This window comes from Euleptes europaea, chromosome 13 (genome assembly GCF_029931775.1).
Source record: "Euleptes europaea isolate rEulEur1 chromosome 13, rEulEur1.hap1, whole genome shotgun sequence".
Taxonomy (NCBI): Eukaryota; Metazoa; Chordata; class Lepidosauria; order Squamata; family Sphaerodactylidae; genus Euleptes; species Euleptes europaea.
In genome coordinates this window covers 59,378,961-59,392,469 of record NC_079324.1, presented here as the reverse complement: position 1 = coordinate 59,392,469, position 13,509 = coordinate 59,378,961, and the positions used below count along the sequence as shown (strand labels likewise).

The 13,509-nt window shown below is 47.2% G+C and overlaps 1 protein-coding gene across 1 annotated transcript in view; it reads right to left on the bottom strand.

Moving 5' to 3' along the window:
* Positions 1–11,679: 11,679 nt before the first annotated feature.
* The window catches only part of SCARB1 (scavenger receptor class B member 1), a 175,177-nt gene continuing 173,347 nt past the window's right edge, over positions 11,680–13,509 (bottom strand). Inside the window, exon 14 of the mRNA XM_056859086.1 lies at positions 11,680–11,760. Within this exon, the coding sequence (XP_056715064.1) occupies positions 11,680–11,760 (81 nt within the window). The remainder of the gene's footprint in view (positions 11,761–13,509) is intronic.

Here is a 13,509-nt window from a genome sequence, read left to right as displayed (position 1 = left end):
GGTGCTCTCACAGGCGCAGATACAGGGGAAGGATGAGGCTTCTTTCCCCCTTTCACCTTGTGGCTGGTAAGTTTTGAAGAACCGGCAGGCTTGGGGCCGCGTTTCTTCTTCCCGGGTCCGAATCTGGCTGGCGCGGACTTTCGCGCCTTTTTCGGCGCTGCTTGCAGCGGCTCGGACTCCGCGCTTCCCCGCGCGTCCTCCGCTTCAATCCCTAAGGGCTCGCTATTGCGGCCGTTGGGAGAATCGGGAGGAGCTTTGCCTGATTGTACCAGACCTAGCTGGTAATCCTCCACAGACAATAGGTCGTCTTCCCGGGGCTTAATGGCGTCGGCCATCTTGGATCGCTCGCCCAATCCCCTCCGCTTACAAAAAACCCCAGAGAGAGGTAGAAAACACACACGGGGAAGGTTGGGAGGGTAAGAGAGGAGGATTAGAAAGATAGGAATAAAGTTTTAGACAGGAGGGAAGAGAAGTAAATAGTAAACTACCCTGACTAAGCACAGAGCTAGGTCAGAGACCTACTTTCCCCATACGAAGGCAGGAGGAAACTGGGCTGCTCCAGGCTATTTTCCCGCCAGGAAGACAGGAAGTTCGATTTTTTGTCCTGCCTTCCCCGGATGGATCAAGGAAAATAACCCATTGCTCAAGACGCCTGGAGCCTCAGAGGAGAACAATGCCTTTACGTCTCTCTGTAAGCAGCATCCTCTGACCAAGCCAGGCCAGAAGCGTGGAGAGTCGCCCAACATTCACAGTGGGGGGAAAGGCACTCTGCACATGCTCCAAGGCTTGCACGTCACACATTCCCGCTCTGAGCTCTCACACCACAAACCAACTCCAGCCCGAGTCAAGAGGTTCCAAGAACCAACCTTGCAAAAACCTACAGAAATTAGGACACCACAATTATATCTGGGTTTATTGGACATGCACGGACAAAAGCCACACGGAATGGGAGCTGTAATGAGGAAAGGAACTGGTCAAGATTGAGCAAGAAAATCTGGCTGGACCCAACCCAACTCATCTCTGGAACAGAGAACTGGCGAAACCTGACAACGTTCACCTAGAACGAGATGGATCGGGAGGCCAGGACCAATCATGCAGGACCTGTTAAAAGAATTTTCCATCCCACCGACTTTTCCAAACCAGCCTGGACAAATTTAGTCACAGGCAAGCCTCCGCAAGCGCTCCATCGAAAGCTACGAAACCGTTGCAGGAACAGACCAAAAATAAAATTCCACACAACCTCAAGGGGAAAAAATTGGCTTTGTTCGTCAATATTTTTTGTTTAAAGCTTTCAAGGCTGCTGGCGGATTTGTGCACGTGGCAAGCGAACCACCTCTACCCACCCTGCTCAAGTATAGGAACAACGGCCCCTACTCAGCTACCATACATTGCATGGATTGGTTAAAACAGCCGTGGCAGCAGCAGCTGCTGCTAGAACTGTTATTGGTTTAAAAAAAAAGAAGGAAAAACAAACATTTCCCTGCAAAGAGGCCATTTGTAGAAGTTGAGTCCTGTGTTTTTATTCACCAAAGTGACAGAACAGATTGAGACCGGAGATGGAGAACACCATACAGAATCTTTTGCAGATGTATGGAAACTCGCCGATGGTTTTTGGCACGCTCCACGGTTTGTTTATGCTTTCTCAGTTTCCAACCCTGCCAACTGGGGGGGGGGGGGAGAAGAAGGCTCTCGCAAAACCTGCCAGTAATTTAAAATATGAAATGAAGTGACGCAATTAAAACCTCAAGACAGAACAAAGCAGCAGCTATAGTGACAATAGAGTCTGCTGCTCATGTGCAGGAGTGGGGAATTAAATCCGGTTCTCCACCACTCCAAACCTCCGCTCGTAACCACTACAACCACCTTGGATGAGCCCACCTCTTCTTCTGGCTGCCTTGAAAAGCAAGACAGAGTCCAATGAGGACAGTACCAAACCCACTATCGATGGATGCCCCTGGGTGACCCTCTAAGAGAGCCAGCGTGGTGTAGTGGTTAGGAACAGTGGTTTGGAGCGGTGGACTCTGATCTGGAGAACCGGGTTTGATTCCCCACTCCTCCACATGAGCGGCAGAGGCTAATCTGGTGAACCGGGTTGGTTTCCCCTCTCCTACACACAAAGCCAGCTGGGTGACCTTGGGCTAGTCACAGCTCTCTCAGCCCCACCTACCTCACAGGGTGTCTGTTGTGGGGAGGGGAAGGGAAGGTGACTGTAAGCCAGTTGGATTCTCCCTTAAGTGGCAGAGAAAATCGGCATATAAACAACTCTTCTTCTTCTTCTTCGTCAGGGGTGTCGAACTCCTTTGTTACAAGAGCCGGAAATTATATAAATGTCACTTGATCTGACCGGGCTGCAGGTACCATAAAATTCAGTGCCAGGTACTACAGATACAAACTTTATAGAAGACACAGGCAAAGCCCATTAACGATATTATTATTTTTTACTTTATTTTTTACTTAAAATACAAACATGCTTAAAACAATACCCCTACAGTATTTTCTTTTATTTAATAGTCTTTCATAATTGACACCTTGGGTCTAGGGGGGAGTGGCTGCCTCGGCTGGTCAGCCCACAGCGGGCTTGCCAGTCCATATCAAAGAAAAAGAGTTATTTTTTATATCCTGACTTTCTCTACCACTTACGGAAGAATCAAACTGGCTTACAATCACCTTCCCTTCCCCACAACAGACACCCTGTGAGGTAGGTGGGGCTGAGAGAGCTCTAAGAGAGCTGTGACTAGCCCAAGGTCACCCAGCTGGCTTCATGTACAGGAGTGGGGAAACCAACCTGGTTCACCAGATTAGCATCTGCTGCTCATGGGGAGGTGTGGGGAATCAAACCCGGTTCTCCACATCAGACTCCACCGCTCCAAACCACCGCTCTTAACCACTGCACCACACTGGCTCTGGATCGAGAGAGGGGGTGGTGGTGGCTGTTTCGGCTTACTTGCGGGCCGGATAACAGCTGTCAAGGGGCCGCATCCAGCCCCTGGGCCTTATGTTTGACACCCATCCTCTAAGTCCCAGCAGTATGAAAGAGGAAGGAATATCCAACTTGTTTGTGCCCTGCCTGTTTTAGGTCTTGTTTAGTCTCCAAGGTGCCCCAAGGTTCATGTTTGTTCCCGTTTGGCTACCGTTGCCTATGAAGCTGTACAGGCGCACCTTAGCGCAATATCATCCTTTTCAATCGGAGGTAACGGGGAACTAAGCTAGAACTTTACGTGCTCTACCAAGAAGCCGCCAGCCCGCATGCCTGCCAGCTGGCCGGCAACCAGGGTACTTACGGAAGGCCCTCCTCACCAGGGAGCTGTCAAACACTTTTCTCCCCCCCCCCCAGCCTTGCTTTTTAGCAACACTTGGTTCTCGCCACAGCAAGCCAAAAAAGCAGGAAATGCTCCACATAAGCCATGTGTTTGGGGAAGAAAAAGGAATGCAGCGTTTCCCAAGAGCTATGATGCACTTGCTCATGCCGCCTTCCCAAAACTAGCTAACGCTGCTCAGTCGTATGAACTAACCCTCTATTTTCTTTTTTTCTTTTTTAAGCTTAAGGAGGAGTAGCTTGGAGGCAAAAGTTCCAGGAGATCACAGAGCCGGGAGAAAACAGGCAATTACGACGGAGCTGTATGACGCACTCAGGCCTCACCCAACCTCTTCAGTGAAGGCTTAAAAAGAAAAAAAGAAAAGAAAATATTCCACTTATACACCAAGCACCAACTGTGCCTAATCGCAGGGGAGGTCTGGGTTTCGTAGCGAAGGAAAACTCCATTCAGAGATGGAAAAGATCCCATTCCAGTAAACCAAGACTGCAAACTCTCCGGTTTATAGATGGAAACCATCACCAGTAAAAACCAATCCACTGATTAAACGGCCAAAATGGTTTATTTTGGACCAGAGAAGGCCAAATTGGCTTCAGCACTGCCGGCCGCCATTGCAAACCACCTGTGCAGAGTTTATTTAATTTAAGCCACCACCTTCCTAGAGAAACAAGGTTAACCAATAAAATCAAATATGCCGAGCAAAACAGAGCAAGAAATAAAGATTCAGTGACGGAATGCAAAATTGGGTGGGGGGGATTAATACACAGCCCAAATGCCAGTTGAAACATTCCCATCACCCTCTTAAAAACATACAAAGGGGGGACTTGGGTGGTCTTTGCTCCACAGAAAGCTCCAGAAGTTAGGACCACAGCACAAAGAAATATCTAAGTCGACATTCAGGCAAACAAACCAAACTCCAGTTTGGGATGGCCCTTCTTCCATCTTCTTTTCACATACCTCGTCAGGACTGAAGACCTCCTAGGCCAACAGGTTATCTTTGGGGGATGTGGAATACGTACGGTTGCAAGGTCCCTCTTTGCCACCGGCGGGATGTTTTGGGGGCAGATCCTGAGGAGGACGGGGTTTGGGGAGAGGAGGGACTTCAATGCCATAGAATCCGATTGCCAAATCAGCCATTTTCTCCAGGTGAACTGATCTCTATCGGCTGGAGATCAGCTGTAATAGCGGGAGATCTCCAGCTAGTACCTGGAGGATTGCAACCCTAGGAATACCGCAGGCTCTTTCGCCGCGTATATATCACATTAGCTGCACCTCAGAATAATACCATTGTTAGGATTGTATGTGAGTCGCCCCGAGCCGGGCCTTAGCTGGGGAGGGTAGATTATCAACTTGATGAATAAATATATAAATAAATGAGCTGCAGCTAAATCTATACAGTGCTTTAGGCTGTTCAAAGAGTTCCACAGACGTTACCTTTTATTATCTTCACAACAACCCTGTGAAGTAGGCCACTGGGGAACTGCAGATGGGGACCAAAGGCAAGAAGCACTTGCCTAAGGCCACCGCGCCACACCGGCGGCAATTAGCTCGTCTCCTAGGATTCAGGGTTTAACATTTTGTTTCAAACGTGAAGCATTCCTAAGTGCAAAAGCTATTACCTCAATTAAACAGTCTCCGTCAAGGCAGATACCGCAATATCTATTTTAGTTCACTTAATGACTCCATTAAAGAGAGGACAAAATGCACATCTACCAGCCATTTGCATGTTTGTTCACATATTCTCTTGACCCGCACGGATTTCCCCTCACTTTTCTCTTCTTTTAACCACTGTCTCCATTTCTTAAGGGGAAAAAATTGTGCAACTGGAGCTGACATTAAGCAGGGCAAAGGAGAAGGGGGGGGGACAGAAAACGCTCAAAAGCTGATTTTTCAAGGGCTTCGCCTACTGCGACCATCCCGGACTACCGAGGAGGAAAGAAAAGCAATTAAAAAGTGTTAAGAGATCACCGACTTAGGCAGATACAAACAGCCGGCATCATCAGTTCCGTCTTGGTTCGCTGCGTTTTTCACATCTCCTCCCCGCCCCATCAAACCCCAACGTATCGGGTGCCATAAATAATTTATTCCTATTACACTGTGCCACGAGAGCAGGGCACCACCCGCCCCTGCCGCTCATTCCTCAACTCTGAGGAAATCTGACGGAAATACTGGCGTGTTTGCTTGTTGCTCAGGGCAATTGCTCAACTGCTCGGGGTAATTGCTTATCCGCAGCGTCAGGCTTTAGAGAAGCGTCCCAGAGAAACAGTTATAAGTCAACTCCCACACTGGGCGTTCCTATGGAAATTATTCTCTTCTTCCCCTAACCACCCCTTTTCTGCATGCCAGAGGATGAACCAAGAACGACAGGATGGTTAATAACTTGGAAAACGGAACCGTAGATACTTACCGTGAGGGTTCCTTCTGCTCCGTGGTAAGGATAGCATCTTGAATTATGGGCGATTCCCACCAGGCTGGACTTGAGAACATAAGAAAAGCCAAGCTGGATCAGACCAAGGTCCATCCAGTCCAACGGTCCGTTCACACAGTGGCCAACCAGGTGCCTCTAGGAAGTCCACAAACAAGACTGCAGCAGCACCATCCTACCTGTGTTCCACAGCACCTAAAATAATAGGCATGCTGCTCTGATCCTGGAGAGAATAGGGACGCATCATGACTAGTATCCATTTGGACTAGTAGCCATGGCTAGCCATCTCTTCCATTAACATGTCCACTCCCCTCTTAAAGCCTTCCAAGTTGGCAGCCATCCCCACATCCTGGGGCAGGGAGTTCCAGAATGTAACTATTTCTATAAAGAAAGGGACACACACTAACATCTAGAACAGTGATGGTGAACCTTTTAGAGACCGAGTGCCCAAACTGCAACCCAAAAACCCACTTATTTATCGCCAAGTGCCAATACGGCAATTTAACCTGAATACTGAGGTTTTAGTTTAGGAAAAACAACTCATACATTCACATATTTTGTGTTAAAAGAAAAACACAATAACAGAGCTTTCAATGATACAAACAACTTTTTATTAAAAGGTCAAAGTTTGCATTTGGCATGCACTGAGGACTCGTCCTCTGCTCAGCCACCGGGCATTATTGTACATAAGTAAACAATTATACTGTGCCTGAACCTCCTCAAGAAGTGCTTGAAACTGTCGACAATTCAGAGCACGAGCCATGATGTAATTCACCATTTTTGTGACATCTTTGAGGACATCGTCAAATTTTTGAACAATGTGATTTTTGCTGTTGCGTGCATGCTGATAATTTGTCTACCCTTGGCTCATACTTTGTAAGTTTGAGAGCAACACATGCAGCACTCGGGTCATCTGTTAGCCTGTTTCTGGTGTCAGATTTGATATAATTCAAAGCTGAAAACAGCTGCTCACAAGCATAAGATGATCCAAACAAAGTAAGGAAAGCAATCCCAAGTGCTTTCATTGACTTAAAATTATTTGGCAGAGAATTCCACACTTTAAGGATTTCGTTTTCAGAACTAACTGTGCTGTCCTTTGGCATCCCTTCTATCTTCTCAAGTGTTTCACGCAGGTCATAGAATTTATTTTTCCAGATAGAGCTTTCTTGAAATTCTATTAGCTCCATTTCCAGATTTTCTAAATCTAACCAGTGTAGGCAGGAAAGATCAAGTTCTTCAAATTTGGCTTAATCTGGCGAAGTAAGAAAACACAGGGTTGTCTCCATCTTAAGGAACTGTAAATATCGGTTACTAAAATTCACCTTTGCAGCTGCTACAATGCTAGAAAATTCCTTGTAGATTTCCTGATGGCTTGTAGGATTGTCTGCAAATGTTGTAGAATTTTCTAAATGCTTTTTTTGACGGGCGGGGCCCCAGACAAACTAAAGATGGGCCCCGCAGCTCAGCTGAGAGGGGGCCGACAAACAGCTGAGCTGCAGCCGCAGCTCAGCTGAGAGAGAGGGAGGGCACCAACGCAGGCTTGGGGAGCATGGGCTTGGGGAGAAGGAGCACTGCCCTCAGCGCCCTCACCACAGCAACACGGCACAGCCCTAGGCAGACGCGACGGGTCTGCGCATACCCACAGAGAGGGCTCAGTGTGCCGACTGCGGCACGCGTGCCATAGGTTCGCCAACACGGATCTAGAATTTCTCATACAGCTTGATTTTCCTTTCAAGTGGATCTTGGGGTCACACTTTGATTTATAGCAGGGTCACAGGAGACCAGATACCTGTGGCTTCATGGACGGATGTAGCCACCAGTCATGACTACTGTAAGCAGTCATGGTTGTCTTTAGTGGAAATGAATAGCCTTTTTTGTAGTCATAAGTGGGAAAGTGGGAAAATCCTAGCATTTAAAAGCATCCTAAAATTGACCTAAATTATTAATCTCTTCGCCCTGGCTGCTCCCCTCCCCCACACCTAGTATTAATCTTTTGTCGCCTGAGTTTTTGCCGTGGTTTCTGCCAGTTGTTTTGAAATGACTCTCCTATCTCTCTTCCCTTTTCAACGCTGAGAATTTATTTTATTGATTAAAAATATTTCTCACCTGCCTTTCCATATAACACACCGAAGGTGGTTTATAATAAACATTCTGGAAAAACAGCTTCTAAATAACAGTGCCGCCATCTAAAATGGGCACGGGGTCACATCGGAAAACGGCAGAGGAGGGGCCGTGGCTCAGTGGCAGAGTATCTGCTTGGCATGCAGAAGGTCCCAGGTTCAATCTCTGGCATCTCCAGTTAAAGGGACCAGGCAAGTACGTGATGTGAAAGACCTCTGCCCGAGATCCAGCAGGCCATTTCTTATGTTCTTAATACCCCACACACTGATGCAAAACAGTGGCTAAGAAAGCAAGCCATGATCAGATCAGACTGATCAGTGTGTTCAAATCTCATCTCAACCACAAACTCGGTAGATGGTCTCAAGGTAGCCACTCTCTCTCAGTCTCCCATCAGCAATATAGGCACAATGAATAAGGGACTATCTTGCACAACTGTTGGGAAGAGTACTCTGATACCATCTGTGAAAGAGCCATTTCATCATGGGAAGTGCTACGCAAATACTAATTTTTATTCTATCCTGCACTCCGTAACTGTGAAGCCCTTACTGAAACTTTGGGCAGATTTTCTTAGAGAACCTGACCGTGACTCAAGGAGCCATGTTATGGGTCCAAATTCCATTCCTTTCTTGAGACCACAATCTACAGAAAAGAGCTTCGTCACCACCCCAAGAATATAGAAACTGAACCAACAAACACATGGAGCTGTTTAATACTGAGTTTAGACCATTGGTCCATCAAGGTCAGTATTGTCTACTCTGACTGGCAGGAGCCATCGAGGGTCTCAGGTGGAGGTCTTTCACATCACCTACTGCCTGGCCTTTTTAACTGGAGATGCTGGGGATTTATTTTTTATGTTATTGTTGTTATTACGGTCATTGACCAGAAAATACATATTCAGGTATATAAAACATTCAAGTGAATACAAAAACAATTTTCAATAGGACAAAAGGACTAATTCATGATAATAGTAAAAACACTTATGTAATTCCAATCACAATAGTCAATAGATAAATCTATAAAAGCTAAAATAAAAATAAGAATAAAATACTGTAAAATATGTGTATAAAATTTAAGATTAAAATTCATTTAGCATTTTTATCATTATACCTGCGGCAAACTTTATATAATACAGAAGCGCAGAACTTAGCGACCTTACTTGTGACCTGTGGATTTTCGACAGAAAGGAGTTTCTTGAGTTGAGTTTTTTTCAGAATGACCTGGGATTTTCTTTAATAGAAGGTAAAATAATTTTCATTATGGGGATTGAACCTGGGACCTTCTGCATGCACAGCTGATGCCTTACCAACTGAGCCACAACCCTCCCCCTAACAAAGGATGACAGCATCTTTTCCCTCCCAAGCGTTTAGAACAAGAAGGAAGTACGGTTCAAAAAGGTGCTATGGCGCCCCAAAAAAGTCTATCGCTAACCTGCGAGGAAGAGCCCCGTGGCGCAGAGTGGTAAGCTGCAGTACTGCAGTCCAAGCTCTGTTCACCACCTGAGTTCGATCCCAAACGGAAGTTGGTTTCAGGTAGCCGGCTCAAGGTCGACTCAGCCTTCCATCCTTCCGAGGTCGGTAAAATGAGGACCCACCTTGCTGGGGGTAAAGGGAAGATAACTGGGGAAGGCACTGGCAAGCCACCCCGTAAACAGTCTGCCTAGTAAACGTCGGGATGTGACGTCACCCCATGGGTCAGGAATGACCCGTTGCTTGCACGGGGGACCTTTACCTTTTTTAACCTGCGAGAAACAAAATAAAAGAACCAGAATGCCCTCCCTTCTGCAAGGGGAGGATGACGGCAAAGAGAAAAAACTTGGCAGACTGCAGAGCCCTGCAAAGGCTGAAAGCTAAGCATAAGTTGACAAATGCCAAGGATTTCCCCCAACTTTTGTGAGTAAAAGACTTCATTGCTATCCAACTCCCTGCATTCACACAGGGGGGAGAAATGAAACGAAGTGTGCTAGGCAGCAGCTAAAGCCAGCCACAACTCAAACATCCCCTTTTAAAAAAATAATAATTACGAACTATAAAGTTAATTTGAAGCTCTTTTTTGACTCCTGTCAAAGGCAGGTTAGCGAACGCTCACTCAAGAGATTTCAAGTCCTTCCCTTAAAATTATGAATTCTCATTTGTTCAGCTGCGTCTCAATTTTGTAAGCTTGGGATTCATCGTGACATGCTGGTTGTTACCTCTGCCTCAAGACTGAAATTACCCCATGACGACAGTCTTCTGCACTCGTACACCCCCCAACCAAGTTTACTCACAACTCTGTTGGGATTGACCTAAAGGGCCAGGTAATTCTTCTTGCCGAGTGGAGGAGACCTTTCTCAAGGCTCCTGCCTCGCGATTCTTGTGCTCAATGGCAAACAAGAGGCGTTTCCTTACCAACCACTAGTGGTTTACTCTACTAGTACATAAGTAAAAACCCATTTCTGGAAGGAACCAGAAGACATACCTGCCTGCAGGATAAGGACTGAAAAGAACAGTGCATACACTTTTAAGTACTGGCATTGAAAACGTTATAACATGGTTGGAAGACGCTGCCAAGAAGTTTCTGGATAGAACTTTTTCTCCCTCTTTAACAGTACTAGAACTTGGGGTTTCTCCATGAAGTTGACGGGCAATAAATTCAGGACGGACAAAAGAAAGAACTTACTCCCTCATTGAGTAAGTAAACAGTGGAATTAACTGTAAGTGGACTTAGTGATGGCCACTGGCATGCGTATGAGTTCCATCAAGTCACAGAGGATATAGGGCAACCCGTAGGGTTTTCAAGGCAAGAGACGTTCCGAGGTGGTTTGCCTTGGCCTGCCTCCACGTGGACAGAGAGAGTTCTGAGGGAACTGTAAGAACATAAGGAAGGCCCTGCTGGATCAGACCAAGGTCCATCAAGTCCAGCAGTCTGTTCACACAGTGGCCAACCAGGTGCCTCTAGGAAATCCACAAACAAGACGACTGCAGCAGCAGCATCCTGCCTATGTTCCACAGTACCCAATATAATAGGCATGCTCCTCTGAGACTGGAGAGAACAGGTATGCAGCACGACCAGTATCCATTTGGACTAGTAGCCATGGACAGCCCTCTCTTCCATGAACATGTCCACTTCCCTCTTAAAGCCTTCCAAGTTGGCAGCCATCACCACATCCTGGGGCAGGGAGTTCCACAATGTAACTATGCGTTGTGTGAAGAACTACTACTCTTTATCTGATTTGAATCTCTCACCCTCCAGCAGATGACCCCACGTTCTACTATTATGCGAGAGGGAGAAAAGCTTCTCAGGTGTGAAACTGTGACTGGCCCAAGGTCACCCAGTGGGGAATCGATCCTGGTTCTCCAGATCAGAGTCAGCCACACAGATGTCTTTAAAGGATTCATTAAGGATAGGTTATCAGTGGCTACCTGCCACATCCTGAAGCATAAAAACATTGCTAGAGGAAACATCAGGGGAAGGAAGGCCTTGGCCTCTATTCCATGTTCAGCTCCAGGGCAGCTCTTCTCTGTTTTTAAGGATCTTAGAGTGCCGGGACTGTTGTTCGTTCGTATTAAATACTGCCTGCTTGCTTCCCACCTACTCAACCTGTATCTGCTCCACTGCGGTGACATCTGCCTACAGGATTCCAGGCACAAGGCTCTTTCAACAAACAGATAAACGATTTTACAGCAGTCATCCACCTAGGTGCGGCCACGTCTATTACTCAAGCTGAGGATGGCAAAGACACACAACGGTGATTTCATCTGTCCAAAGTTACGCCCAAAGTCGGCCATAAATTCCAAGCGTCCGGGCACCAACAGCTCGGGTTTGACACATGGAAGCGTTGACCTAGAGGCCGTAAACTGGGATGCGCGTCAGCCGTCCCTCCCCGCAGCCAGTCGGTAACGTTCGGCGCAACCAGTTTGCAAGCTAAGCGCCAAGACAAGGGCAAGGAGACAGAAAGGGTTCAAGCCTTTAAAGCCAGATCTGAAACTCAAAGCAAGAGAATTGTTGATACGGCACAATAATGCAGATAAGAAGGACTAAAAAAAAAAAATTCTACCTCCAGCGCCAAAAAAAACAGAAGCGCAAGGAAACACGAGCTACAATCACCTCACGGTAGTTAACATACTTCCCAGAGTTTAACAACCTGAGATTGGTATCAAAGTTCAACAGTTTGTACACTGGCCTGAAGCAACCTGGGCCCCAAACTGTACTTTATGCTGCCAGGATAAGAACAGTTTCACAGGGTTATAATAGCCCGAGCGATACATCAGCACGGTTGTCAAACTATCTTCTGAAGAAGAAGAGCTGGTTTTAATGTGCTGATTTTCCTACCAGTTAAGGAAGAGTCAAACTGGCTAACAGTCATCTTCCCTTCCCCTCCCCACAACAGACACCCTATGAGGTAGGTGGAGCGGAGAGAGCTGTGACTAGCCCAAGGTCACCCAGCTGGCTTCGTGTGGAGTGGGGAAACAAATCCAGTTCACCAGATTAGAGTCCGCCGCTCATGTGGAGGAGTGGGGAACCAAACCCAGTTCTCCAGATCAGTCTACTGCTCCAAACCACCGCTCTTAACCATTACACCATGCTTCCATGGAAGTGGGGATTCACACAGTAGTGGTCACAGTTTCAGACTAGAAGCTGCGAGACTCGAGTTCAAATTCTCACTGCGTCATGAAATTTGCTGGGTGGCCTGGCACCAGTCGCACACTTTCAGCCGAACCTACCTTACAGGGTCATTGAGAGCATAACATGGGGAGAGAAGGACCATAGTATGGATGCAGATTAAATTTCCCATCAGTGGAATGGAGCTTCCCTATCTCCTACTGATGAACACATGAAGATGCCTTATACTGAATCAGGCCCTTGGTCCATCCAAGTCAGTATTGTCTACTCAGACCGGCAGCGGCTCTCCCGGGTCTCAAGCAGGGGTCTTTCACATCACCTACTTGCCTGGTCCCTTTTACTGGAGAAGCCGGGGACTGAACTGAGGACCTTCGGCATGCCAAGCAGATGCTCTACCACTGAGCCACGGCCCATCCTGTTTACTTTGATCTCAAAGTGAAGCTGCTCCCAGTAGGATAGGGGACCCTGAGGATGACATGAGAGAGATGTGCTGCAGGAAACTGGTGGAAATCACCAGTTTAGCCACGATTTAACCCCTTGTATGCCACCCTGTGTCCCCTGGAGGAAGGGCAAACTACCAATCTGCTGGGTAGACGCAGGAAAGACATCTTCAGGCATCTGGCATGCAACACCCTCGGAGCAGTGGTCCATCTGCAACGTAAGGTGGAGGCACAGTTGTCGGCCTGCCAACTGTAGTGCTGAAGAAGTGAAACTGGCAGCAGATTTAGGAGACGCCCCAACGAGAGAGGGCTCAAACCCAGTCAGTTTCAGCAGCTGGAGAGGACGCCACCCTTCCTTACTAATACAGATAGAATCGTAGAATCACAGAGTTGGAAGGGGCGATACAGGCCATCTAGACCAACCCCCTGCTCAATGCGGGATCAGCCTAGAGCATCCCTGACAAATGCTTGTCCAGCCTCTGCTTAAAGACTGACAGTGAGGGGGAGCTCACCACCTCCCCGGGTAGCTGATTCCACTGTCAAACAACTTTTACTGTAAAACCATTTTTCTTAGTATCCAGCTGGTATCTTTTCTCGCGCAATTTAAACC